Source organism: Nerophis ophidion, linkage group LG02, assembly GCF_033978795.1.
Source record: "Nerophis ophidion isolate RoL-2023_Sa linkage group LG02, RoL_Noph_v1.0, whole genome shotgun sequence".
Classification (NCBI taxonomy): domain Eukaryota; kingdom Metazoa; phylum Chordata; class Actinopteri; order Syngnathiformes; family Syngnathidae; genus Nerophis; species Nerophis ophidion.
The window spans coordinates 72,931,468-72,958,427 of NC_084612.1; the positions used below are offsets into that span (position 1 = coordinate 72,931,468).

General features: G+C 44.5%; 2 protein-coding genes across 7 annotated transcripts in view; one reads left to right on the forward strand and one right to left on the reverse strand.

The window, feature by feature from the left end:
* arhgef25b (Rho guanine nucleotide exchange factor (GEF) 25b) overlaps nt 1-17,572 on the forward strand; it is an 87,185-nt gene extending 69,613 nt beyond the window's left edge. For 3 of the 4 annotated variants that reach the window (XM_061890218.1, XM_061890224.1, XM_061890203.1), the window contains 11 exons: nt 2,539-2,642; nt 2,763-2,832; nt 5,308-5,397; nt 5,466-5,558; nt 5,666-5,716; nt 6,622-6,699; nt 6,887-7,078; nt 10,722-10,902; nt 10,971-11,164; nt 11,227-11,310; nt 17,259-17,572. In XM_061890218.1, coding sequence (XP_061746202.1) covers nt 2,539-2,642; nt 2,763-2,832; nt 5,308-5,397; nt 5,466-5,558; nt 5,666-5,716; nt 6,622-6,699; nt 6,887-7,078; nt 10,722-10,902; nt 10,971-11,164; nt 11,227-11,310; nt 17,259-17,321 — 1,200 coding nt within the window. In that variant the 3' untranslated portion in view covers nt 17,322-17,572. Of the gene's footprint in view, nt 1-2,538; nt 2,643-2,762; nt 2,833-5,307; nt 5,398-5,465; nt 5,559-5,665; nt 5,717-6,621; nt 6,700-6,886; nt 7,079-10,721; nt 10,903-10,970; nt 11,165-11,226; nt 11,311-17,235 lie in introns of all 4 variants that reach the window. The other variant, XM_061890210.1, reaches the window with a different exon arrangement.
* A 7,639-nt stretch (nt 17,573-25,211) lies between these two features.
* Nucleotides 25,212-26,960, reverse strand: part of b4galnt1b (beta-1,4-N-acetyl-galactosaminyl transferase 1b) — a 35,910-nt gene continuing 34,161 nt past the window's right edge. For all 3 annotated transcript variants that reach the window (XM_061890267.1, XM_061890259.1, XM_061890274.1), the window contains one exon: nt 25,212-26,960. This exon is cut by the window's right edge and continues 1,116 nt beyond it. The gene's annotated coding sequence lies outside the window, so the exon portion shown is untranslated.

Consider the following 26,960-nt stretch of genomic DNA (forward strand, 5'->3'; position numbering starts at 1 on the left):
TCGTCGGCAGTGCTTGGCGGCGTGGAGCTGGTACCGGCGCTTGGCGGCGTGGAGCTGGTACCGGCGCTTGGCGGCGTGGAGCTGGTACCGGCGCTTGGCGGCGTGGAGCTGGTACTGGAGTAGGCTCCCGCCCTGTCGACACAGTTGTAGGCTCCAGCCCTGTTGTCGACGTTGGTGTGGGCTCCAGCCCCGTCGTCGACACTGGTGCTGGAGTAGGCTCCAGCTCTGGAGCTGGTACTGGAGTGGGCTCCAGCTTTGGAGCTGTTGCTGGAGTGAGATCCAGGCTAAAGTCTGTAACTGGTATGAGAACCAGTTCTGGGTCGGAGGCTGGTGTGAGAACCAGGTGGGAGTCTAGTGCTGGTTTGAGAACCAGGCTAGAGTTCAAAACTGGTGTGAGAACCAGACTAGAGTTCAAAACTGGTGTGAGAACCAGGCCCGAAAAAGCTGCTGGTGTGTGAACCAGGCGAGAGTCGAATTCTGGCGTGAAAACCAGGTTAGTGTCATGTGCTGGTGTGAGAACCAGACTGGGAGCAGGTGTCGGCTTCAGCCGAGGAGCAGGTGTCGGCTTCAGCCGAGGAGCAGGTGTCGGCTTCAGCCGAGGAGCAGGCACAGGGGTCTGCCGAGGAGAACTAGGGGACTGGCTGTGAGCAGGACTAGGACTATGATGAGTGATAAGACAAACACTAGGACTCGGGCAAGGACTTGAGAGAGGACCAGGACTTACAATCACACTAGTGCTTTGAGAAGGGCTTGGGCAACGACCAGGACTTACAGTCATACCAGGGCTTGGGCAAGAACTAGGACAAACGGTCAAACTAGGGCTTGGGCAAGGACTGGGACTAACAATCAAACTGGTGCTCGGGCAAGGACTAGGACAAAGACTAGGACTTACAGTAACACTGGGGCTCGGACAAGAACTTGGGTAAGGACTAGGGTTCGGACGGAACACAGGTGGAGGAGGTCTACAAGGCCGTTGAGACTTGGCCGGGGGAAAAACAGGTGGAGGAGGTCTACAAGGCCGTTGAGACTTGGCCGGGGGAAAAACAGGTGGAGGAGGTCTACAAGGCCGTTGAGACTTGGCCGGGGGAAAAACAGGTGGAGGAGGTCTACAAGGCCGTTGAGACTTGGCCAGGGGAAAAACAGGTGGAGGAGGTCTACAAGGCCGTTGAGATTTGGCCGGGGGAAAAACAGGTGGAGGAGGTCTACATGGTGGCTGTGGTTTAGAGGGTAGTATCTGTGCTACCTCCGTAGCACAGCTATAGGTCATAGCCCCTTCCTCCAGACGGGGATCCCAGACCCGTTCCCTATGGTCAGGGACTGACCTTAAGGGAGGGTGGTGGGAGGCTTGGAGGCGGGCCGACTCCTCCCCTTTAATTTGTCCAGAATTTCCTTTAGAAAAGGGAGGAAACACCTTGGACTTGGCCGGAGAATGAGGTTTTAAAGGAGGTGTAGGAGAAAAACTAGGTGACTGAGGTTGACTAGAATAATAAGAAAAAATATCCTGATAATTCTGTATCTTGTCATGAATGTTATTGATATTCAAAAAAGGTTGGGAATGAGAATTACTGTCCACAATATAAAAATCTTCTGAAAAAATGTCATCAACAGAGGCCGGTGTTGCGTCACCGGTGGGCGTTCCCCAATTGACGTCATCGCTTGTGTCAGAAAAAGTGTCATGGCAGCTTAAGGAATGATTTGAAAAAAAACAAGCAGGATTACCGGTAATGACGGGTGAATCCTGGACGGGGTGAAACTTGCTGTGTCCATGGGGAGGAATAAGTGGTGCTGGAACATTACTGCCGTGCGGGGGGCCTCTCCACTGGACCCCCCGCCTCTTCGGGGCAGCGCGAACGGCTTCGGAGGGGACTTCAGGCCCACAGTCAAGTCTTTCCTGCTCCCAAGCCACGAGCTCCAACCACAAACCCAAGTCGAAGGGTTCCTCCCGTGGTTTCGACGCGGAAAAACATTTTGATGCTCGGATCCTACTGTGACGCTTGTGTGGCATTGTAATGCCGGATTGGTTCTTCCGGGGATGCGTCGAAGCGATGAACACAACAAGGTAAGTTATAAATGGATTTATTAAATAAACAAATGGCTTAGCGTAAAAGCTAGCGAGAATATACATACAAAGATGAAGGTCGAGAGTCGTCACTGTTGCGCGTGGGCAAATTAGGATCCGAGAATGAGTGAACAGAAAAGGTGAGCTTAAATAGGAGGGTGATAATTATTAGCAGGTGTGCGGGGCGAAACTAACAGGTGGACTGATGTGTAACCATAGTGATGGACAAAAACAGGAAATAAACGGGTCAGACAGAATGAAAAAACAAACACGTGAAGATCTGAGCAGCAGATCGCAACACATAGTATGTATAACCTATAGATAGCATCTATATATATATATCTAGAAAGGGTGGTCCTAAAGAGGTATGCATTTTTCAGAGGTCTCAAGAAGGTAACAAATAAAGGAATGTGTGTGTGTGTGTGTGTGTGTGTGTGTGTGTGTGTGTGTGTGTGTGTGTGTGTATGTGTGTGTGTCAGGGCTATATGGCGACCATGGCTGATCAGGGCGTCCCAGAAGACCTTAAAGGGAAAGACAGGATTGTGTTTGGAAACATCCATCAGATCTATGACTGGCATAAGAGGTGAATCCAAAGTTGCTTTTTTAACATCAATGCCTGTTTTCATGTGTGTGTCATATTCTTGTTATTAATAATGTGGAATATGTTATTCTAGCCTTGACTTTTTTGGCTGTTTTATGTTAGTTATTTTCTGGCTGAGCTGGAGAAATGTGTGGCTGATCCCGACACCTTAGCCCAGCTCTTCATTAAGCATGTGAGTCCCTACTTTGTTCTTTGTTTATCTTCTGATAGTTTTACGAATCCAATACAAAAAACCCCCTCTTACATCCATCCATTAAATCGAACAACCCCTCAACCAGCTATTCACCCAAACATGTCCACCCGTCAAACCATCCAACCCCAGCCCCTAACCATCCATCCACACATTAACCCGGGGACGTCAAACTGGTTTTCATTGAGGGCCACATTGCAGTTATGGCTGCCATCAGAGGGCCGCTTGTAACAGCGAATAATGTATGAGTTTGCCTCTGGAATTCACTGTTAATTATATAAATTGTTTTAAATAGACTGTCGATTTTACAGTAAATAAATATATATATATATATATATATATATATATATATATATATATATATATATATTTGTTTTACAACATATTACGGTCAATGGAGAAGTAGTAACAATGTTTTGAGTTTTTTTTTAATGGAAAAAGCTGGCAACTTACTGTATATTGTTAATGGAACAAAAGTACAAGTTCCTTTTTAATTCTGGCAATTTAGCTGCAAGTGTTTCTACCATAAAAACAAATATCGTTTTTCCATTTACAGTAACGCACTCCCAAACTCTACGTGACCACCCCATAAACCCAAACTCTTATCCAACCAACCGAACACTCACAAGCCCTATGTGACAAGCCCATTACCCCAAAAGTCTTTTCCAACCAACCATGCACTCCCAATCCCTACATGACCACCCCAAAGTCTTATACAACCAACCTCACACTCCCAGACCCTACGTGACAACCCCATCACCCCAAAGTCTTATCCAACCAGCCACACACTCCCAGACCCTACGTGACAACCCCATCACCCCAAAGTCTTATCCAACCAGCCACACACTCCCAGACCCTATGTAACAACCCCATGACCCCAAAGTCTTATCCAACAAGCCACACACTCCCAAATCCTACGTGACAACCCCATCACCCCGAAGTCTAATCCAACCAACCTCACACTCCCAGACCCTGCATGACAACCCCATCACCCCAAAGTCTTATCCAACCAACCACACACTCCCAAACCCTATGTGACAACCCCATCACCCCAAGGTCTTAGCCAACCAACCACGCACTCCCAAAGCCTATGTGACAACCCTATCACCTCAAAGTCTTATCTTACCAACCTCACAACAACTCCATTATCCCAAAGTCTTATCCAACCAACCACACACTTTCCCAAACCCTATGTGACCACCCCAAAATCCTATCCAACCAACCTCACACTCCCAAACCCTACGTGACAACTCCATCACCCCAAAGTCTATCCAACAAACCACACACTCATATACCCTACATGACAACTCCATCACCCCAGTCTTATCAGACCAACCACACACTCCCAAACCCTACGTGACAACGCCATCACCCCAGTCTTATCAAACCAACCACACTCTCCCAAACCCTACATGACAACTCCATCACCCCAGTCTTATCAAACCAACCACACACTCCCAAACCCTACGTGACAACTCCATCCCCCCAAAGTCTATCCAACCAACCACACACTCCCAAACCCTATGTGACAACCCCATCACCCCAAAGTCTTATCCAACCAACCATGCACTCCCAAACCATATGTGACAACCCAATCACCCCAAAGTCTAATCCAACCAACCTCACACTCCCAAACCCTATGTGACAACCCTATCACCCCAAAGTCTTATCTTACCAACCAACCATACACTCCCAAACCATATGTGACAACCCAATAACCCCAGTCTTATCCAACCAACCTCACACTCCCAAACCCTATGTGACAACCCTATTATCCCAGAGTCTTATCCAACCAACCTCACACTCCCAAACCCTATGTGACCACCCCATTACCCCAAAGTCTTATCCAACCAACCACACACTCCCAAGACATACGTGACAACCACATCAGCCCTAAAGTCTTATCCAACCAACCACACACTCCCAAACCCTACATGACAACCCTATTACCCCAAAGTCTTATCCAACCAACAAAACACTCCCAAACCCTACATGTCAACCCCCCTACCCCAAATTATTATCAAACCAACCACACACTCCCAAACCCTACATAACAATTCCATCACCCCAAAGTCTTAACCAACTAACCACACACTCCCAAATCCCATGTGACAAACCCATCAACTCAAAGTCTTATCCAACCAACCACACACTCCCAAACCCTACATGACAACCACATCAGCCCTAAGTCTTATCCAACCAACAACACACTCCCAAGACGTATGTGACAACCCCTTCACCTCAAAGGCTTATCCAACCAAACATTCATCCTCCCGAACAATCCAAAAGTTAGCACCACTCTCCTAACCGTCTGTCCAAGCACATATGGTTCAAATATCGGAACCCGCTCTATGATGAACTCCTCTCAGACCGTGTCACTCCAAATCATCTTTATTTTATCTTCCTTTGGTACTGTATGTTCTGTTGACTGGAACCCTCGGTTTTGTCCCCTTCCAGGAGCGTCGACTTCACATGTACGTGGTGTACTGTCAGAACAAACCCAAATCCGAGCACGTTGTCTCAGAGTACCTCGAGACCTTCTTTGAGGTACCGGTTGAAATACGTTCCCGCTCTACGGCACTACATTCTCACGGCTTTTCCGTGTGACCCGACAGGATCTCAGGCAGCAGTTGGGTCACCGGCTGCAGCTCAATGACCTGCTGATCAAACCCGTTCAACGCATCATGAAGTATCAACTTCTACTGAAGGTTTCTTGTGGCTTTTGCTTCATCTCGTTGTGACGTTTGTTTGAAAGGATTTTAGAAGACTTTCTAAGGTCAAAATATACTAAAACAAGCCTGTTGGTTGTCCTCAGGACTTCCTGAAGCATTACAGCAAAGCAGGCAGAGACGTGGAGGAGCTCCAGGTATTCTGTTTGTAGCATCAATTCAGTTTTGACTAGGGCTACCAAAGTCAACTCAATAATGCAGATTAACCCATCAGCCTTATTAATCTGATTAAAAATGTTTAACTCCGTTTCTGGCAATGCATTTTGTGAAGCACTAATATAGTCCCTTCTTTCTTCAGTCTCTTTGCTTGACGTGATATTCAGTTCAATCGAACTCAATCCACAGTCTTGTAGGAGTCTTGTTCACGAGTGGGGGAAGAGTGGATCGTGAGATCGACAGGCGGATCGGTGCGGCGTCTTCAGTAATGCGGACGTTGTACCGATCTGTTGTGGTGAAGAAGGAGCTGAACCGGAAGGCAAAGCTCTCAATTTACCGGTCGATCTACGTTCCCATCCTCACCTATGGTCATGAGCTTTGGGTCATGACCGAAAGGATAAGATCACGGGTACAAGCGGCCGAAATGAGTTTCCTCCGCCGGGTGGCGGGGCTCTCCCTTAGAGATAGGGTGAGAAGCTCTGCCATCCGGGAGGAACTCAAAATAAAGCCGCTGCTCCTCCACATGGAGAGGAGCCAGATGAGGTGGTTCGGGCATCTGGCCAGGATGCCACCCGAACGCCTCCCGAGGGAGGTGTTTAGGGCACGTCCAACCGGTAGGAGGCCACGGGGAAGACCCAGGACACGTTGGGAAGACTATGTCTCCCGGCTAGCCTGGGAACGCCTCGGGATCCTCCGGGAAGAGCTAGACGAAGTGGCTGGGGAGAGGGAAGTCTGGGTTTCCCTGCTTAGGCTGCTGCCCCCGCGACCCGACCTCGGATAAGCGGAAGAAGATGGATGGATGGATGGATGGATAGCAATCCACAGCCATGTAGTGATTAATCGGATTAAAACCAGTAATGGTTTGACAGCTGATATTGTCCCGCAGAAGGCGGTAGAGGTCATGTGCTTCGTGCCCAAACGCTGCAACGACATGATGAACGTGGGCAGGCTGCAAGGCTTCGAGGTTAGATCTCCCGTTCCTTGATTGATCGAAACTTTTATTAGCAGATTGCACAGTTCAGTACATATTCCGTACAATTGACTACTTAATGCTAACACTCCAATAAGTTTATCAACTTGTTTAAGTCTGTGTCCTATGCGCAAAAGCCCGATGGAGACTGCGATGAATGCCTTTTTGTTTTTAATTCCAGGGGAAGATCACGGCGCAGGGGAAGCTTCTCCAGCAGAACACCTTCGCTGTGAGCGAGCAGGAGGGCGGCTTACTGTCCAGGGCCAAGGAGAGGAGAGTCTTCCTGTTTGAGCAGCTGCTCATCTTCAGCGAGCCAATTGACAAGAAAAAAGTCTCCTCTTTACCTGGTTATACTTTTAAGAACAGCATAAAAGTAAGTATTCATGCCAAACGTTTGGACCCATTCTCTATTTACATTGTAGATCAGGGGTCGGGAACCTTTTTGGCTGAGAGAGCCAAGAAGCCAAATATTTTAAAATGTATTTTAGGGATGGCGTGGCGCAGTGGGGAGAGTGGCCGTGCGCAACCCGAGCGTCCCTGGTTCAATTCCCACCTAGTACCAACCTCGTCACGTCCGTTGTGTCCTGAGCAAGACACTTCACTCTTGCTCCTGATGTGTGCTGGTTGGCGCCTTGCATGGCAGCTCCCTCCATCAGTGTGTGAATGTGTGTGTGAATGGGTAAATGTGGAAGTAGTGTCAAAGCGCTTTGAGTACCTTGAAGCTAGAAAAGCGCTATACAAGTACAACCCATTTATTTATCATTTATTTCCGTAAGAGCCATATATAATATTTATTTTACACTGAACACAACTAATCACGTGCATTTTTAAGTAAAACCAACATTTGTAGGGTATAATAAGTCTGTTATTCTCTGTAATAACATTGTTATTCTGAAGCTAACTGTGGAGGGGGGTGTGGCCTGCAGGCCTGCAGCGAAGCGGGGTGTGCCAGGACTGGCCTGGAAATCAGCGATAGGTGCACAGATGGACCACCTGGGCCTTGTTATCTAATCACCTGTCGCTATGTTATAAGCAGCAGCCAGGAGGAGAGGCGGGATTGGGGCTGGAGCCAGAGTGCGAGCGAGAACGAAAGAGAAAAAGACAATTGCTGGGAAGCAGCTGAGGGACTTATTGAAAAATAAAACAATATTGTAACCCTGAAACAGGCTCTCATGTCGGTGCTTGGTGGTCTGAAGAAACCCCAAGAGGGCAAGCCCCACTCTAATCAATAATAAATAAATAACTTCTTACCATTAACGCAACTTCTTGAACAGGTGCGGTAGAAAACGGATAGATGGATTAAAATGCACGAGAATGTTTTATATTTTGAACGTTACTTTTAACACTGTGTTTACAAGCGGAATTATTCATTACTTATCGTGTTAAGCAGTGTCAGCTCGGATTTATCTGAGAGCCAGATGCAGTCTTCAAAAGAGCCACATCTGGATCTAGAGCCATAGGTTCCCTACCCCTGTTGTAGATTGTCACTGAAGGCATCAAAACTATGAATAAACATGTGGAGTTATGTCATACTTGCCAACCCTCCCGGATTTTCCGGGAGACTCCCGAAATTCAGCGCCTCTCCCGAAAACCTCCCGGGACCTGAATTTTCTCCCGAAATTCAGGTGGAGCTAGAGGTCACGCCCCCTCCAGCTCCATGCGGACCTGAGTGAGGACAGCCTGTTTCCACGTCCGCTTTCCCACAATATAAACAGCACGCCTGCCCAATAACGTTATAACTGTAGAATGATCGAGGGCGAGTTCTTGGGTTTATTGTTAGGAAGTTTCATTAACGCCCTCCCAGCGCGGTAACAACACACAACAACAGCAGTCACGTTTTGGTCTACCGTAAAGCAGTTTGTCTCCCGTAAACAGCAATGTTGTGACACTCTTAAACATACTGTACATGCCTATGTGACAATAACATCTCCGGCTTATAGAGAGTGCAGTGCACAACTGCGCACACAACAAGGAGACAAAGTAGAAGAACGAGGAAGATACAGACGTGGCGACGCAGACTACGAAGTGAATAGTGAAGTGAATTATATTTATATAGCGCTTTTCTCTAGTGACTCAAAGCGCTTTACATTTAAACCAGTGTGGGTGGCACTGGGAGCAGGTGGGTAAAGTGTCTTGCCCAAGGACACAACGGCAGTGACTAGGATGGCGGAAGCGGGAATCGAACCTGCAACCCTCAAGTTGCTGCCACGGCCGCTCTACCAACCGAGCTATGCCGCCCCGAGTAAGATGAAGAAATACGCTTGTAAGTTCCAAGCCACAGCTGCGATTGGACCTGGATAGCCTCCGGGAAGAAGTAGTGGACTACCAAGTGCTTGAAGATCCTCATCAGGAATCAAAGATTGACCGGTTTTGGGACATGCTAGGGAGAGATGGAAGATTCCAGACTCTAGTGCATTTGATGTGAATTGTGAATTATATTTTATATAGCGCTTTTCTCTAGTGACTCAAAGCGCTTTACATAGTGAAACCCAATATCTAAGTTACATTTAAACCAGTGTGGGTGGCACTGGGAGCAGGTGGGTAAAGTGTCTTGCCCAAGGACACAACGGCAGTGACTAGGATGGCGGAAGCGGGAATCGAACCTGCAACCCCCAAGTTGCTGGCACGGCCACTCTACCAACCGAGCTATGATGAAAGAACTTTTGCCACACAGCAATGCATCATCAGAGAGGGTGTCCAGCATGGTTAGAAAAATAGTGACTGACAATAGAACAAGGATGGACAATTCAACCCTTAACTCAACAATGAGTAGATGAGTGTTATGTGTGTGTAAATGTGTGAATAAATGAACACTGAAATTGAAGTATTTATTTTATTTATGTATATATATATATATTAGGGATGCACCGATTAATCGGTAACCGAATATGGCAAAAAAAGCCACATTCGGCCTTCGGTGGAATGAGTTAAAAACAAGGCCGAATAGTGGCGTGTGACGCAATTTTTTGACGCGGTGAGGCAATCAACCAACGTGCAGTGACGCGGTGACGTTGGGATATGTTGTGTACCTGTATAAGTGTATGAAGTTACAAGCACACACTTATTGAGATTTACTTGAGCCTTCTGTTTACATTATTAGCATATCTACTGTGGCTAAGCAGACTTTTGCCAAAAGGACAATAATTCATTTGTTGTGGGTTTATCCACTTTAATGCACTTTATTTTTTTTTTTTGGAATGCATGTTTTGTCTGAAGGCCTAATATAAATGAAAAACTGTGCTTTTTTTGAAAAGCAAAGGCAACTGGAATATAAAAAAAAATGTCAATATTCAATAAAAAAAATACTTTATTTGAAAAACATGTCTAAATACTTATTTTAGGCTATTTATGCAATTCTGCATTCAATATTTGGTATTCGGCCTTCGGCCACAAATTTTCATTTCGGTGCATCCCTAATATATATATATATATATATATATATATATATATATATATATATATATATATATATATATATATATATATATATATATATATATATATATATATATATATATATATATATATATATATAGCTAAAATTCACTGTAAGTCAAGTATTTCTTATATATATATATATATATGAAATACTTGACTCTAACATATAAGGGAGGAGTATATTTTCAGCTAGAATTCACTGAAAGTCAAGTATTTCTTAACCACGCCCCCACCCCTCATTTCCCGAAATCAGAGGTCTCAAGGTTGGCGAGTATGAGTTATGTACAAAACAAAAAAAGGTGAAATAACTGAAAACATCTTTTTATATTCTAGTTTATTCAAAATAGCCCCCCTTTGCTCTGATTACTGCTTTGCACACTCTTGGTATTCTCGCCATGAGCTTCAAGAGATAGTCACTTGAAATGGTTTTCACTTCACAAGTTTGCCTAATCAGGGTTGATTAGTGGAATTTCTTTCGCCACTAAATACTAAGTCTAACGGCCAAAAGTCTTACTTTAACCTAATGTTTGATTGATTGTCCCGAAATCTGTATATTCTCTGTATATTTGGTACGGCAGGTCAGCTGCTTGGGCGTCGAGCAGAATTGCGGCGAGGACCCGTGCGGTCTGGTCCTGACGTCCCGTGGCACAAACGGCAGCGTGAGCCGCTACATCATGCAGGCCTCGTCCCCGGAAATACGACGCACTTGGTTCAAGGACCTGATGCAGATCCTGGAGACCCAAAGGAACTTCCTAAACGGTTGGCCCATCTTCATTTCGGAGAGCGATAGTGCAGTCTTTGGATTGTTCTCGCTGTCCTCCCTGCAGCCCTCCAGTCTCCCATCGAGTACCAGCGGAGGGAGAGCAAATCCAGTAGCCTGGGCAGGAACATGAAGTCTCCCGGTGGGCCGCGGTCTTCCTCGAGTGCATCCATGGACCGCCTTCAGCAGCCAGGCCTGCCGTCCCTCAACACCTCCCTGCCGTCGCTGCATCCGGCCCGGCAGAGCCCAGCAATGACCGCGGTAACGGAAAATGACTCCTTTGCTTGCACATTTCGTTCTGATCCCGTATCCCTCCTCACCAGAGGGTCTCGAACCCGTGTGCCACCACACGTCTGAAGCTCAGTTTGCGGCCGGAAGCGACGCCAAGCCAAGGGACGGCCCAACAGGTACTGGACACTAGGATGGGACTCTAACAACAACTCATCATTCCATTCTCATTCTTGGGTTGCTGATATATTTATATATATATATATATATATATATATATACACTGAATTAGTAATCTTACTCTTGATTTGAATCTTATTCAGTAATTATATCTAACTTATAATTTGACGGAAGAAACCTTGTCAAATGATGTGAAAGCAATCAATCACAATGATTATTAAGGCTTTGGTCAGCCTAATTAAAAAAATAAATATTCATCAAATATGCTGTAAAAAAAGTAACTCTTGAAAACTGATGAAAAATCAATCAATCAATCAATCAATGTTTATTTATATAGCCCTAAATCACAAGTGTCTCAAAGGGCTGCACAAACCACAATAACATCCTCGGTTCAGATCCCACATCAGGGGCAAGGAAAAACTCAACCCAGTGGGATGACAATGAGAAACCTAGGAGAGGACCGCAGATGTGGTCCTCCAGGAGAGAGTTGGGTGGAAAATAATACCCAGAATCTTTACTTAGCCACCTTGTTTAATTGTTTGGTTGTCAAATGTTAAGGTGGTATTATTAAATAGAGGTCGGTGTCTAGCGGGACCGATAATCAGCATTTCCCTTTTCTTGGCGTTGAGTTGCAAAAAGTGAGCGGACATCCATTGTTTAATTTCATGAAGACACGCCACTAGCTGACTACAAGCTTTAGGGGCATGTAGAGTTGGGTGTCATCAGCATAACAGTGAAAGCTAACACCGTATTTGCGTATGATGTCACCTAGCGGCAGCATGTAGATGCTGAATGAGTGCAGGCCAAAGACCCAACCCTAGGGAACGTTACCTTAACATAGTCCGAGGTCACATTGTTATGGGAGACGCACTGCATCCTGTCAGTAAGATAAGAGTTAAACCAAGACAAAGCTAAGTCTGACATACCAATACGTCTTTTGATACACTTTAATACAAACCCCGTTGTGACGCTTGTGTGGCATTGTAATGCCGGATTGGTTCTTCCGGGGATGCGTCGAAGCGATGAACACAACAAGGTAAGTTATAAATGGATTTATTAAATAATAAAAGGCTAGGAACAAAAACACTGCTGTAAAGAGAAAGCAAACCAAAAACAGAAAAACACTTCCTCAGCATGTGAGCTGGAATAAACAAATGGCTTAGCGTAAAAGCTAGCGAGAATATACATACAAAGATGAAGGTCGAGAGTCGTCACTGTTGCGCGTGGGCAAATTAGGATCCGAGGCTGAACAAAGAAAAGAGGAAAGCTTATATAGGGAGAAATCAAGGAGAACCAGGTGTGTAGAAAACGAGGAGCAGGTGAAATCAATGTGTAACCATGGTAACGGACTAAACAGGAAGTAAGTGGGTCAGAAGAGAATGAAACAAAGATGGAAAAATAAACATGTGAAGATCTGAGTCACAGATCGCAACAGTATTCCCCCCCCCAAAAAGACAGATTCCAGATGTCTCAAAGAAAACAAAAACAAATAAGAAACAACTTGAACCCCCTCCCCAAAAACAGAGTCCACAAACGAAGGGAGGGCGGAGGGAGGTCACGGTGGAGGGTCGCCAAGTCGTGTGTCCCCGAATCCACCGAGGACAAGTCAAGTGGCGGCGGCGGATGGAACGCCGCTGCCGAAAAAGTTTTGGCGGGCGACCTCGAAAAGGCCACATTAGTGGCCGCATCGCAGGATGAGGTGCCCGGCGAGGCGGACGACCCGGGCACGGCCACATCCGTGGCCGACATGGAGGAGGGAGTGTCTGGCGAGGAGGATGACCTCGCAGAGGCCACGCCCGTGATCGACGTGGTGGACGACGCCTCAGCACCGAAATCCCAGCAGGCTTGGAAGCAGCAGACGAGGGTGCGGGGACTGCAGCCAAAGCAGGCCCGAGTGCAGCTGGCGAGGATGATGCGGGTGCTGCAGCCGAAGAAGGCGTCGGAGGCGGCCTGGGAGCCGCAGGAGTCGTCGGAGGCGGCCTGGGAGCCGCAGGAGTCGTCGGAGGCGGCCTGGGAGCCGCAGGAGTCGTCGGAGGCGGCCTGGGAGCCGCAGGAGTCGTCGGAGGCGGCCTGGGAGCCGCAGGAGTCGTGACTGGTGTGAGCTCCAGCCTCATCGTCGGCGCCGGTGTGGGCTCCAGCTTCTTCGTCGGCAGTGCTTGGCGGCGTGGAGCTGGTACCGGCGCTTGTCGAGGAGCTGGCACTGGAGTGGGCTCCAGCCCTGTCGACATAGGTGAAGGTTCCAGCCCCGTCGTCGACGCTGGTGTGGGCTCCAGCCCCGTCGTCGACGCTGGTGTGGGCTCCAGCCCCGTCGTCGGCGGTGCTTGGCGGCGCGGAGCTGGTACCGGCGCTTGGCGGCGTGGAGCTGGTACTGGAGTAGGCTCCAGCTCTGGAGCTGGTACTGGAGTGGGCTCTAGGCTAAAGTCTGTAACTGGTATGAGAACCAGTTCTGGGTCGGAGGCTGGTGTGAGAACCAGGTGGGAGTCTAATTCTGGCTTGAAAACCAGGCGAGAGTCATGTGCTGGTGTGAGAACCAGACTGGGAGCAGTGCAGAACACCGGTGGTGGAGGACGTGCTGGAGGTAATGACCTCGCGAGTCCGAACACCGGTGGAGGAGGTCTACAAGGCCGTTGAGACTTGGCCGGGGGAAAAACAGGTGGAGGAGGTCTACAAGGCCGTTGAGATTTGGCCGGGGGAAAATCAGGTAGAGGAGGTCTACAAGGCCGTTGAGACTTGGCCGGGGGAAAAACAGGTGGAGGAGGTCTACAAGGCCGTTGAGACTTGGCCAGGGGAAAAACAGGTGGAGGAGGTCTACAAGGCCGTTGAGATTTGGCCGGGGGAAAAACAGGTGGAGGAGGTCTAGGAGGAGCTAGCGGTTTAACGGGCCGAAAAACAGGTAAGGGTGGCCTCATAGGAGGTTGCGGTTTGACAGTTTTAAGAAATGGTAGCGTCTGCGCTACCTCCGCAACACAGCTATAGGCCATAGCCCCCCCCTCCAGACGGGAATCCCAGACCCGTTCCCTGTGGTCAGGGACTGACCATAAGGGAGGGTGGTGGGAGGTTTGGAGGCGGGCAGACTCCTCCCCTCTATATTGTCCAGAGTGTCCCTTTGAAAAGGGAGAAAAAACCTTGGACTTGGGCTGGGAATGAGGTTTTACAGGTGGAGTTGAAGAAAAACTAGGTGACTGAGGTTGACTAGAATAATGAGAAAAAATATCCTGATAATTACGTATTTTATCATAAATGTTATTGGTATTCGAAAAAGGTTGGGAATGAAAAGTACTGTCCACAATATAAAAATCTTCTGAAAAAATGTCAACAACAGGGGGCGGTGTTGCGTCACCGGTGGGCGTACCCCAAATGTCGTGACTGCTAGAGTCAGGGGAAAAAAAACAAGCTGGATTACCGGTAGTGGAAGGTGAATCCTGGTCGGGGTGAATTTTGCTGTGTTCGTAGGAAGGATGAAGTGGTGCTGGATAATTACTGCCGTGCGGGGGACCTCTCCACTGGACCCCCCGCCTCTTCGGGGCAGCGCGAACGGCTTCGGAGGGGACTTCAGGCCCACAGTCAAGTCTTTCCTGCTCCCAAGCCATGAGCTCCAACCACAAACCCAAGTCGAAGGGTTCCTCCCGTGGTTTCGACGCGGAAAAACATCTTGATGCTCGGATCCTACTGTGACGCTTGTGTGGCATTGTAATGCCGGATTGGTTCTTCCGGGGATGCGTCGAAGCGATGAACACAACAAGGTAAGTTATAAATGGATTTATTAAATAATAAAAGGCTAGGAACAAAAACACTGCTGTAAAGAGAAAGCAAACCAAAAACAGAAAAACACTTCCTCAGCATGTGAGCTGGAATAAACAAATGGCTTAGCGTAAAAGCTAGCGAGAATATACATACAAAGATGAAGGTCGAGAGTCGTCACTGTTGCGCGTGGGCAAATTAGGATCCGAGGCTGAACAAAGAAAAGAGGAAAGCTTATATAGGGAGAAATCAAGGAGAACCAGGTGTGTAGAAAACGAGGAGCAGGTGAAATCAATGTGTAACCATGGTAACGGACTAAACAGGAAGTAAGTGGGTCAGAAGAGAATGAAACAAAGATGGAAAAATAAACATGTGAAGATCTGAGTCACAGATCGCAACACCCGTTTCCATATGAGTTAGGAAATTGTGTTAGATGTAAATATAAACAGAATACAATGATTTGCAAATCATTTTCAACCCATATTCAATTGAATGCAGTACAAAGACAAGATATTTGATGTTCAAACTCATAAACTTTTTTTATTTTGGGCAAATAATAATTAACTTAGAATTTCATGGCTGCAACACGTGTTAAAGTAGTTGGGAAAGGGCATGTTCACTACTGTATTACATCACCTTTTCTTTTAACAACACTCAATAAACGTTTGGGAACTGAGGAAACTAATTGTTGAAGCTTTGAAAATGGAATTTTTCCCATTTTTGTTTTATGTAGAGCTTCAGTCGTTCAACAGTCCGGGGTCTCCGCTGTCGTATTTTACGCTTCATAATGCGCCGCACATTTTCGATGGGAGACAGGTCTGGACTGCAGGCGGGCCAGGAAAGTACCCGCACTCTTTTACTACGAAACCACGCTGTTGTAACACGTGGCTTGGCATTGTCTTGCTGAAATAAGCAGGGGCGTCCTTGATAACGTTGCTTGGATGACAACATATGTTGTTCCAAAACCTGTATGTACCTTTCAGCATTAATGGTGCCTTCACAGATGTTTAAGTTACCCATGCCTTGGGCACTAATGCACCCCCATACCATCACAGATGTTGGCTTTTGAACTTTGCGTCGATAACAGCCTGGATGGTTCGCTTCCCCTTTAGTCCGGATGACACGATGTCGAATATTTCCAAAAACAATTTGAAATGTGGACTCGTCAGACCACAGAACACTTTTCCACTTTGCATCAGTCCATCTTAGATGACCTCAGGCCCAGGGAAGTCGGCGGCGTTTCTGGATGTTGTTGATAAATGGCTTTCGCTTTGCATAGTAGTGTTTTAACTTGCACTTACAGATGTAGCGACCAACTGTATTTAGTGACAGTTATTTTCTGAAGTGTTCCTGAGCCCATGTGGTGATATCCTTTAGAGATTGATGTCGGTTTTTGATACAGTCTGAGGGATCGAAGGTGTTGGTTTCCGGCCATGCCGCTTACGTGGAGTGATTTCTCCAGATTCTCTCAACCTTTTGATGATATTATGGAGCGTAGATGTTGAAATCCCAAAATTTTTTGCAATTGCACTTTGAGAAACGTTGTTCTTAAAGTGTTTGACTATTTGCTCACGCAGTTGTGGACAAAGGGGTGTACCTCGCCCCGTCCTTTCTTGTGAAAGACTGAGCATTTTTTTTGGGAAGCTGTTTTTATACCCAATCATGGCACCCACCTGTTCCCAATTAGCCTGCACACCTGTGGGATGTTCCAAATAAGTGTTTGATGAGCATTCCTCAACTTTATCAGTATTTATTGCCACCTTTCCCAACTTCTTTGGCACTTGTCGCTGGTTTGCAACAACAACAACATTTTTTTTATCAGTTTGAACATCAAATATGTTGTTTTTGTAGCATCTTCAACTGAATATGGGTTGAAAATGATTTGCAAATCATTGTATTCTGTTTATTTTTACATCGAACACAATTTCCCAACTCATATGGAAACAGGGTTGTTATTATTATATTATAAATTATGATCAACAGTATCATGGATGACGCATCAGAATCCATCGTTAGCAATAGATCATTAGTCATTTTTGCGAGGGCTGTCTCCATAGAGCAACCCCCCCGCCACCCCAAAAGGGACAAGCGGTAAAAAAATATATGGATGAATGTTTGATATGCTTGCTGCCTCAAGTGGCCAGAGGTAATCACTGCGGTCATTTTATCGGCATGTTTTCTAGCCTGGACTCCATCTTTCTTTCAGGGAGTGACTTCCAGCTTCCAGACCACCACACTTTTGGATGGAGCGCCACCTGTGGATGTTTGATCATATCCTCATGGATTTAAAAAGACTTGAGTGTGTACCTTTTTTTTGTTTTTTTCCAGGTTCAAATGTTTGGAGGGCGAAATGCATTCAAAATGTATTTCCATTTATCCGCATGAATATTTTTCTACTGCATCATTGTCCCCTGCAAAGAGAGAGGAAATGTGGCGTCCGCCTGGACATTCACGGACAACTTGTCCGTACTTTTACAGGTTTTCCTTTTCATCTGCTCGACTGTGAATAAAATCAATCCATCTCACAGCTGACCGATTTTAGTGTGATGACGACCATAGAAGAGGAAGTATTCAAGACGTCGTGCGGGTTCAATGGACCGCCAAGCACAGACATTCGCTCGCAGGTGTGGACGTCTTTTATTTTTTCAAATAAGACAAGTCTTTTGCGGGTTGCTTTTCAGCCGTCCGCGCTCTCGCTGCTCGCTCCTCCGTGTCGCTTTTCAGCCGTCCGCGTCTTTTGCCTCTGCCTCTCGCTGTCGCTCTCTTCCTTGTTTCTCACCTTCACAGCTGCCGCCCCTTTTAACAGTGCGAAAGGATTCATAAATTGTGTCCAGGTGCGCCGTGCACGCACCTGATCTCGCTTGTGAAGTGAAGTGAATTATATTCAGGTGGAGCTAGAGGTCACGCCCCCTCCAGCTCCATGCGGACCTGAGTGAGGACAGCCTGTTTCCACGTCCGCTTTCCCACAATATAAACAGTACGCCTGCCCAATGACGTTATAACTGTAGAATGATCGAGGGCGAGTTCTTGGCTTCTTATGTGGGTTTATTGTCAGGCAGTTTCATTAATTGTCACTGAAGGCATCAAAACTACGAATGAACATGTGGAGTTATGTCATACTTGCCAACCCTCCCGGATTTTCCGGGAGACTCCCAAAATTCAGCGCCTCTCCCGAAAACCTCCCCGGGACTAATTTTCTCCCGAAATTCAGGTGGAGCTAGAGGCCACGCCCCCTCCAGCTCCATGCGGACCTGAGTGACGTGTCGACAGCCTGTTTCCACGTCCGCTTTCCCACAATACAAACAGCACGCCTGCCCAATGACGTTATAACTGTAGAATGATCGAGAGCGAGTTCTTGGGTTTATGGTTAGGCAGTTTCATTAACGCCCTCCCAGCGCGGTAACAACACACAACAACAGCAGTCACGTTTTGGTCTACCGTAGAGCAGTTCGTCTCCCGTAAACAGCAATGTTGTGATACTCTTAAACATACTGCCATCTACTGCACATGCCTATGTGACAATAACATCTCCGGCTTATAGAGAGTGCAGTGCACAACTGCGCACACAACAAGGAGACAAAGTAGAAGAACGAGGAAGATACAGACGTGGCGACGCCGACTACGAAGTGAATTGTGAAGTGAATTATATTTATATAGCGCTTTTCTCTAGTGACTCAAAGCGCTTTACATAGTGACACCCAATATCTAAGTTACATTTAAAGCAGTGTGGGTGGCACTGGGAGCAGGTGGGTAAAGTGTCTTGCCCGAGGACACAACGGCAGTGACTAGGATGGCGGAAGCGGGAATTGAAGCTGCAACCCTCAAGTTGCTGGCACGGCCACTCTACCAACCGAGCTATACCGCCCCTATATACCGGGAGTTGTGGCGTCGCTCCTGGCACGCCTTCGCCTCGCCGCTCGCTCGCATTCCCCGCCTCCTTGCCGCCATCTTGTCGGACCGTCAGCTCCGCCTCTCCACAATGACATTTAAAGCTGTGTTTTCTCCGTGCGTAGAGATTTTCCGTGGTGAGTACTTTTTTTTTTTTTTTGGATCTCCTTTCGCTGTACACCACTTGGCTTCTTTTTACTCTTGTAGGGAAGCAGAAATGAAAAGGACCCGCCCGCTGAATGCTAAAAATCCGCAACATGTCATCTATTGGTGAGTCCTTTTGGTTTTCGGATCATCTTTAAAGGTCTACTGAAATGCGTTTTTTAATTTAAACAGGGATAGCAGGTCTATTTCTATGTGTAATCATACTTGCCAACCCTTCGGGATTTTCCGGGAGACTCCCAGAATTCAGCGCCTCTCCCGGAAGAAATTTTCTCCCGAAATTCAGCAGGAGCTGGAGGCCACGCCCCCACCCCCAGCTTAAACATGCACAGTTTGAAGCTTGAAAATTAGGACTGACGGCGGATCTGACAACATTTAAAGTCATTTTTAAAAACGACTGCTAATCCTCCTCCTTTTCGGCCGGACGACTGCAGAGAATTAAAGTCGAAACACTCCGGAGGCAGAAGTTCATTAAGAGGGGCGGACTCACCGACTCTCAGCCATGTTTCCGTCACACAGAGGAAGTCAAGTCCGCGGGAAGTGAAGAAATCCTTCAGGATAAATGTTTTGTTTGTCAAAGATCTTGCGTTCGTAAGACCGAACCTGGCGGGGGCCTGCACGTCCAAGGGCGCAACTAATCCAGGTGGGGCCCGACACACAGCCCGCAGGTGGCGGGGCAGAGGAGCCACGAGGCGGGAAAGGAAGGCAGGAATCCGGCCAGGTGAAAAAGCTGACAGGGACGTCGAAAAACCAACGTCGGAGTTGATCATATCAGTGGGAAAGGGGCAAAGATCCAACAGTGTTTGGCGGTCATACTCACTCAAGCAGTGAGCTGACAGAGACGAAAATAGACGCAAACAACACAAAAACAAACAGAGCTGACAGCGAGAGACGGCAGGGCAAAGCACATACTGGCGCCATCTTCTGGAAACTCGGAAGTGACGTTACTCAAATAGTGAAAGGTAAGTGTTGTTGTTGTTGTTTTCTTAGTAACCAGCAAGCTCAGTACAGTTAGTAGAACAACTGTGTTTATGTGTATTTGATTGGTGCCGTCTGAAATTCAACTATTTCTTTTATTTATATATATATATATATAATAAAAGAAATATAGCTACAAGTCACAGAAAGTTAAGTATTTCATACATATATAACTGTATATATATATATATATGAATATATGAATTACTCGAGTTGGTGAATTGGCTGTAAATATACGCCCCCAAATCACGCCTCCGCCCCCACCTTCCGAAATCGGAGGTCTCAAGGTTGGCAAGTATGTGTGTCATACTTGATCATTTCGCGATATTGCCACATTTTTGCTGAAAGGATTTAGTAGAGAACATCGACGATAAAGTCTGCAACTTTTGCTCGCTAATAAAAAAGCCTTGCCTGTACCGGAAGTAGCGGACGATGTGCGCGTGACCTCACGGGTTGTGGAGCTCCTCACATCCTCACATTGTTTACAATCATGGCCACCAGCAGCGAGAGCGATTCGGACCAAGAAAGAGACTATTTCTCCATTAATTTGAGCGAGGATGAAAGATTTGTGGATGAGGAAAGTGAGAGTGAAGGACTAGAGAAAAAAAAAAAGACTAGAGGGCAGTGGGAGCAATTCAGATAGGGAAAATACTGTGAGAGGTGCCGTGGCAGCCGTGGGGGTGGCAGGACCACTCAACAGGCCCAACCGCAACAAGGGATAGAGCCATACCTTTTTGAACCTGACGGTGACGGTCAGGAGGATGCTGCTGATATTGATGCTGGAGTAGCACACGACAAATCGCCTTCATAATACAGAATGGTAAAAATGATCGCTGCATAATACACTGTACTTTGTGTGTGTGGTCCAATCCAACCGTGTTTGCTTGACATCCCTGTTCCATAGTAAAGCTTAACTGTCATCTTTCGGGTATGTAAGCAATGAAACACCGGCTGTTTGTGTTACTAAAATCCGGCCGCAATACACCGCTTCCCACCTACAGCTTTCTTCTTTGATGTCTCCATTGTTCATTGGACAAATTGGAAAAGATTTACCAAACACAGATGTCCAGAATACTGTGGAATTTTGCGCTGAAAACAGATGACTGGCACAAAATGTCTTCTACGCGCAGGCGTCATCATACCGAGACGTTTTCAGCAGGATTTTTCGGCGCGAAGTTTAAAATTGCACTTTAGTCAATTGGCATGTGTTGCAATGTTAATATTTCATCATTGATATATCAATCAATCAATCAATGTTTATTTATATAGCCCCAAATCACAAATGTCTCAAAGGACTGCACAAATCATTACGACTACAACATCCTCGGAAGAACCCACAAAAGGGCAAGGAAAACTCACACCCAGTGGGCAGGGAGAATTCACATTCAGTGGGACGCCAGTGACAATGCTGACTATGAGAAACCTTGGAGAGGACCTCAGATGTGGGCAACCCCCCCCCTCTAGGGGACCGAAAGCAATGGATGTCGAGCGGGTCTAACATGATACTGTGAAAGTTCAATCCATAGTGGCTCCAAGACAGCAGTGAGAGTCCCGTCCACAGGAAACCATCTCAAGCGGATCAGCAGCGTAGAGATGTCCCCAACCGATACAGGCGAGCGGTCCATCCTGGGTCCCGACGAGCGGTCCATCCTGGGTCTCGACTCTGGACAGTCAGTACTTCATCCATGGTCATCGGACCGGACCCCCTCCACAAGGGAGGGGGGGACATAGGAGAAAGAAAAGAAGCGGCAGATCAACTGGTCTAAAAAGGAGGTCTATTTAAAGGCTAGAGTATACAGATGAGTTTTAAGATGAGACTTAAATGCTTCTACTGAGGTAGCATCTCGAACTGTTACCGGGAGGGCATTCCAGAGTACTGGAGCCCGAACGGAAAACGCTCTATAGCCCGCAGACTTTTTTTGAGCTCTTTTTTTGATATAAACTATCAGACTGCGTGGTCGCTAGTAGTGGCTTTCAGTAGGCCTTTAAATGTATGGAGGGCCAAATGGGGCAAAATTAAATATTTAAAAGTGTCATTCAATTGTATAAAGTAGATTTAATTTATTTGAATGATTTAATTATTTTCACTATTTATTGAACTTTTTCATAAACCTGTGTGGCAGCACTACTGTCATTCATTCATTCATTTGATCTGTCAATCTCAGCCATCAAAGTGAGTGGGCGGGTCCTAACACCTCATCGCTTACCTTTTACTTATCTGTGGAACTTGGACCAGAGAAGCAAAGGAGTACCGGTCCAAATCTTGGTTTGGCACCAGTGCAGTTTTGCTGTAACACTTTTATAAAGGAGGGTGTAGTCTGGTCACATTTTTACATTTTCACAAGCACACTTAACAAACATGTTTTCTCTGTTTCAAAAGACATACATTTTCATAAGTCAGCACTTATAGACCCCCCACCTAAAATACTCCAGCAGTGTCTATCAGTTTTGGTGCCACACTGAAAAGACCAAAGAGGTTAAATTGCAAAAAGAGACTAAAGTTTCACCCTTTTTCACAACCTTACCCAATTTTTCCCCATTACAGTTTGTATTATTTCTCGCAATATTCCTGCTTTTACCCATGAAAACGAGTTAAAACTTTTTGTGACATTTGACAAAATCTGTCTCATAATTTTACTACTTTATTGATTCATTTTCAGGAATTTGTTTCAAAACCATTTTTTTTCCCCTCTTTGAGATGTTTTTTTACTCTCATAAATTGCAATTTTTTCAAACCTTACAACTTTCATACTTAAAGATACTTATTCACAATGCTACTACGTTGTTTCCATTTTTTCATAAATAAATAAGCTATTTTTGGTTTAATTTTATCTTCCCAATAATTCAATTATTTTCACAAAATGTTAGTGGGATGGATTGTTAGCTCTGCGATGAGGTGGCGACTTGTCCAGGGTGTACCCCGCCTTCCACCCGAATGGAGCTGAGATAGGCTCCAGCTACCCCCGCAACCCCAAAAGGGACAAGCGGTAGAAAATGGATGAATGGATTAGTATTTTGTTTTTTTAGAGCAGGGGTCACCAACACAGTGCCCGCTGGCCTGTTCTAAAAATAGCTTAAATAGCAGCACTTACCAGTGAGCCGCCTCTATTTTTTAGATTGTATTTATTTACTAGCAAGCTGGTCTGGCTTTGCTCGACATTTTTAATTCTAAGAGGGACAAAACACAAATAGAATTGGAAAATCCAATAAAATATTTTAAAAACTTGGTCTTCACTTGTTTAATTAAATAAAACATTTTTTTTTTACTTTGCTTCTTATAACTTTCAGAAAGACAATTCTAGAGAAAAAATACAACCTTAAAAATAATTTTAGGATTTTTAAACACATATACCTTTTTACCTTTTAAATTCCTTCCTCTTCTTTCCTGACAATTTAAATCAATGTTCAAGTAAATTATTATTTTTTTTATTTTAAAGAATAATAAATCAATTTTAATTTAATTCTTCATTTTAGCTTCTGTTTTTGCGACAAAGAATATTTGTAAATATTTCTTCACACTTATTATGATTAAAATTCAAAAAAACGATTTGTCTTTGTTAGAAATACAGCCTGCGATGAGGTAGCGACTTGTCCAGGGTGTACCCCGCCTTCCGCCCGATTGTAGCTGAGATAGCCACCTGCTACCCCCGCGACCCCAAAAGGGACAAGCGGTAGAAAACGGATGAATGGATTAGTATTTTGTTTTTTTAGAGCAGGGGTCACCAACACGGTGCCCGCTGGCCTGTTCTAAAAATAGCTCAAATAGCAGCACTTACCAGTGAGCCGCCTTTATTTTTTAAAATTGTATTTATTTTCTAGCAAGCTGGTCTCGCTTTGCTCGACATTTTTAATTCTAAGAGAGACAAAACTCAAATAGAATTTGAAAATCCAAGAAAATATTTTAAAGACTCGGTCTTCACTTGTTTAATTAAATAAATACATTTTTTTTTTACTTTGCTTCTTATAACTTTCAGAAAGACAATTTTAGAAACAAAATACAACCTTAAAAATGATTTTGGGATTTTTAAACACATATACCTTTTTACCTTTTAAATTCCTTCCTCTTCTTTCCTGACAATTTAAATCAATGTTCAGGTAAATTAATTGTTTTTATTGTAAAGAATAATACATCAATTTTAATTTAATTCTTCATTTTAGCTTCTGTTTTTGCGACAAAGAATATTTGTAAATATTTTTTCACACTTATTATGATTAAAATTCAAAAAAATTATTCGTCTTTGTTAGAAATACAGCCTGCGATGAGGTGGCGACTTGTCCAGGGTGTACACCGCCTTCCACCCGATTGTGGCTGAGATAGGCACCTGCTGCACCCCCACAGCTTGCTACAATTTGTTATATATTCTAACAAAGGGCAGATTGGATTTTAACCTTTTTAAAACATGTCATCAAAATTCTAAAATTAATCAGGAAAAATTACTAATGATAATCTATAAATTATTTTTTTTTATTTTTTCAAAAAGATTTGAATTAGCTAGTTTTTCTCTGCTTTTTCTCGGTTGAATTTTGAATTTTAACGAGTCGAAATATATTTATAAAAATATTTGTCTGTTTCTATATATATTTATTGTGAGAAATCATTAAGATGTTCAGGGTTTCCACAAAGATAAATATCACCTAGGGGGGGGGGGTTGCCCACATCTGAGGTCCTCTCCAAAGTTTCTCATAGTCAGCATTGTCACTGGCGTCCCACCGGGTGTGAGTTTTTCCTTGCCCTTTTGTGGGTTCTTCCGAGGATGTCGTAGTCGTAATGGTTTGTGCAGTCCTTTGAGACATTTGTGATTTAGGGCTATATAAATAAACATTGATTGATTGATTAATTATCAATAATAACAGAGTTAAAGGTAAATTGAGCAAATTGGCTATTTCTGGCAATTTATTTAAGTGTGTATCAAACTGGTAGCCCTTCACATTAATCAGTACCCAAGAAGTAGCTCTTGGTTTCAAAAATGACTCCTGATTTAGAGGGTAATTTTGTGGCTTGTGCAGCCCTTTGAGACACTCGTGATTTAGGGCTACATAAGTAAACAATTGATTAATGGCTAATTTTCATTACATTTTCTCATTACAATGTAATTCCTGTGGTAATACAACTTGAATCACTTTAATACAATCTTTTTCACAGTTTTCAGTGTGACTTTAATACTTCCTGGTAGCATCAAATCTGCATTTATCGGACAACAAAACACTGTCGAGTAGGATTGAAATAAATAACGGGGAAAAGCAGCTTTGAAATCAGCTTTTACAAATCGAAAAACACATTTTTGCTGACATGAACACAATACTATTGTCTCTTACTCTGAACAAACACTATCATCGCAGTTAAATACTGCCTCTTGCAACTTTTTAGCAAACAATACAGTAGATTCTTGCTATTTACAGTGGTGAACAAACTTCATGGACCAGTCCACAGAAACCCTTAAAATGCCCACTTTTGAGCCTTTAAGTACGATAATATATATAAGTCTGTCTATCTGTGTTGGCCCTGCGATGAGGTGGCGACTTGTCCAGGGTGTACCCCGCCTTCCGCCCGATTGTAGCTGAGATAGGCGCCAGCGCCCCCCGCGACCCCGAAAGGGAGTAAGCGGTAGAAAATGGATGGATGGATAATAAAAAACATTTTAAATTGTGTTTTGTTCCACAATAGCACGTATTCCTGCTGGAAAAAGCGTGTGAGACAGCGCCCTCTGCTGGCTTGATGACTGCAACACATTGGCCTACTTTATATTAAGTACGAGAAATGTACGAAAGTGCGCCCTCTAAAGGCCATTTTATTAAAGAACACCTTAATCAGCAATTTACTGGCGAGAGACGCAAAGTTGGTTCTGACGTCACCTTTTTAAGCAAACACTCCCCAACATTTGGGAACCCGGATGAGGAGATGGAAAAAAGGCTTAAATATAATAAAAGTCATCGAATAAAGTAATGTTTTAAGTTTCACCATCGCGTTTTGTAGCACACAACTGTGGTGCGTTTAAGGAACCGAGTTTTTTAAAGTTCCAAACCGTGGCGTCGCTAGTTTTTAAAGACAGGGGATGGATAATATAATTATAATAATGTCTGATCATAATTATCCAGTAATAGTAATCTGAAGTAAAACAAATATGCACATTTACGTGCTTTTAAAAAGTAGTTTCACGAAAAAGTCTTATTTTTTTTGGTGCATGTAAACATACTGAGTTCCCATTAGAGTGGGGGACCTCCTGGAGTCTTAATAAAAATAATAAATATTCTTATATACTGGCTAGTACAATAATACTTAATAATTAATACTATTTATCACTGGGTTATTAATTAAAAAAATATTATTATTATTACCATGAACTAATTAACATGGACTTATACAAGTTGAAAAACTTATTGGGGTGTTACCATTTAGTGGTCAATTGTACGGAATATTTACTGAACTGTGCAATCTACTAATAAAAGAATCAATCAATTATTGTTAATAATCAAAATAATATTATAATTATATTATAGGCTCCAGCAGCCCCCGCAACCCCAATAGGGACAAGCGGTAGACAATGGATGGATGGATGGATGGATAATATACTGGCCAGTACAATAATACTTAATAATAATAATCACTGGGTTAATAATAATAATACATATTATTATTATTAATTAAAACAGAATCCAATGATTTGCAAATCCTTTTCAACTTATATTTAATGTTCGAACTGAAAAACATTTTTTTTTGCAAATCATTAACTTATAATTATTAATAATAATCATAATACAAATAATCATATTATTTTTATTAGAATCAATACTACTACTACTACTAATGATAATAATAATAATAATAATTATCACAGGGTAATAATAATAATGATAATAATAATTTGTATTATTATTATCG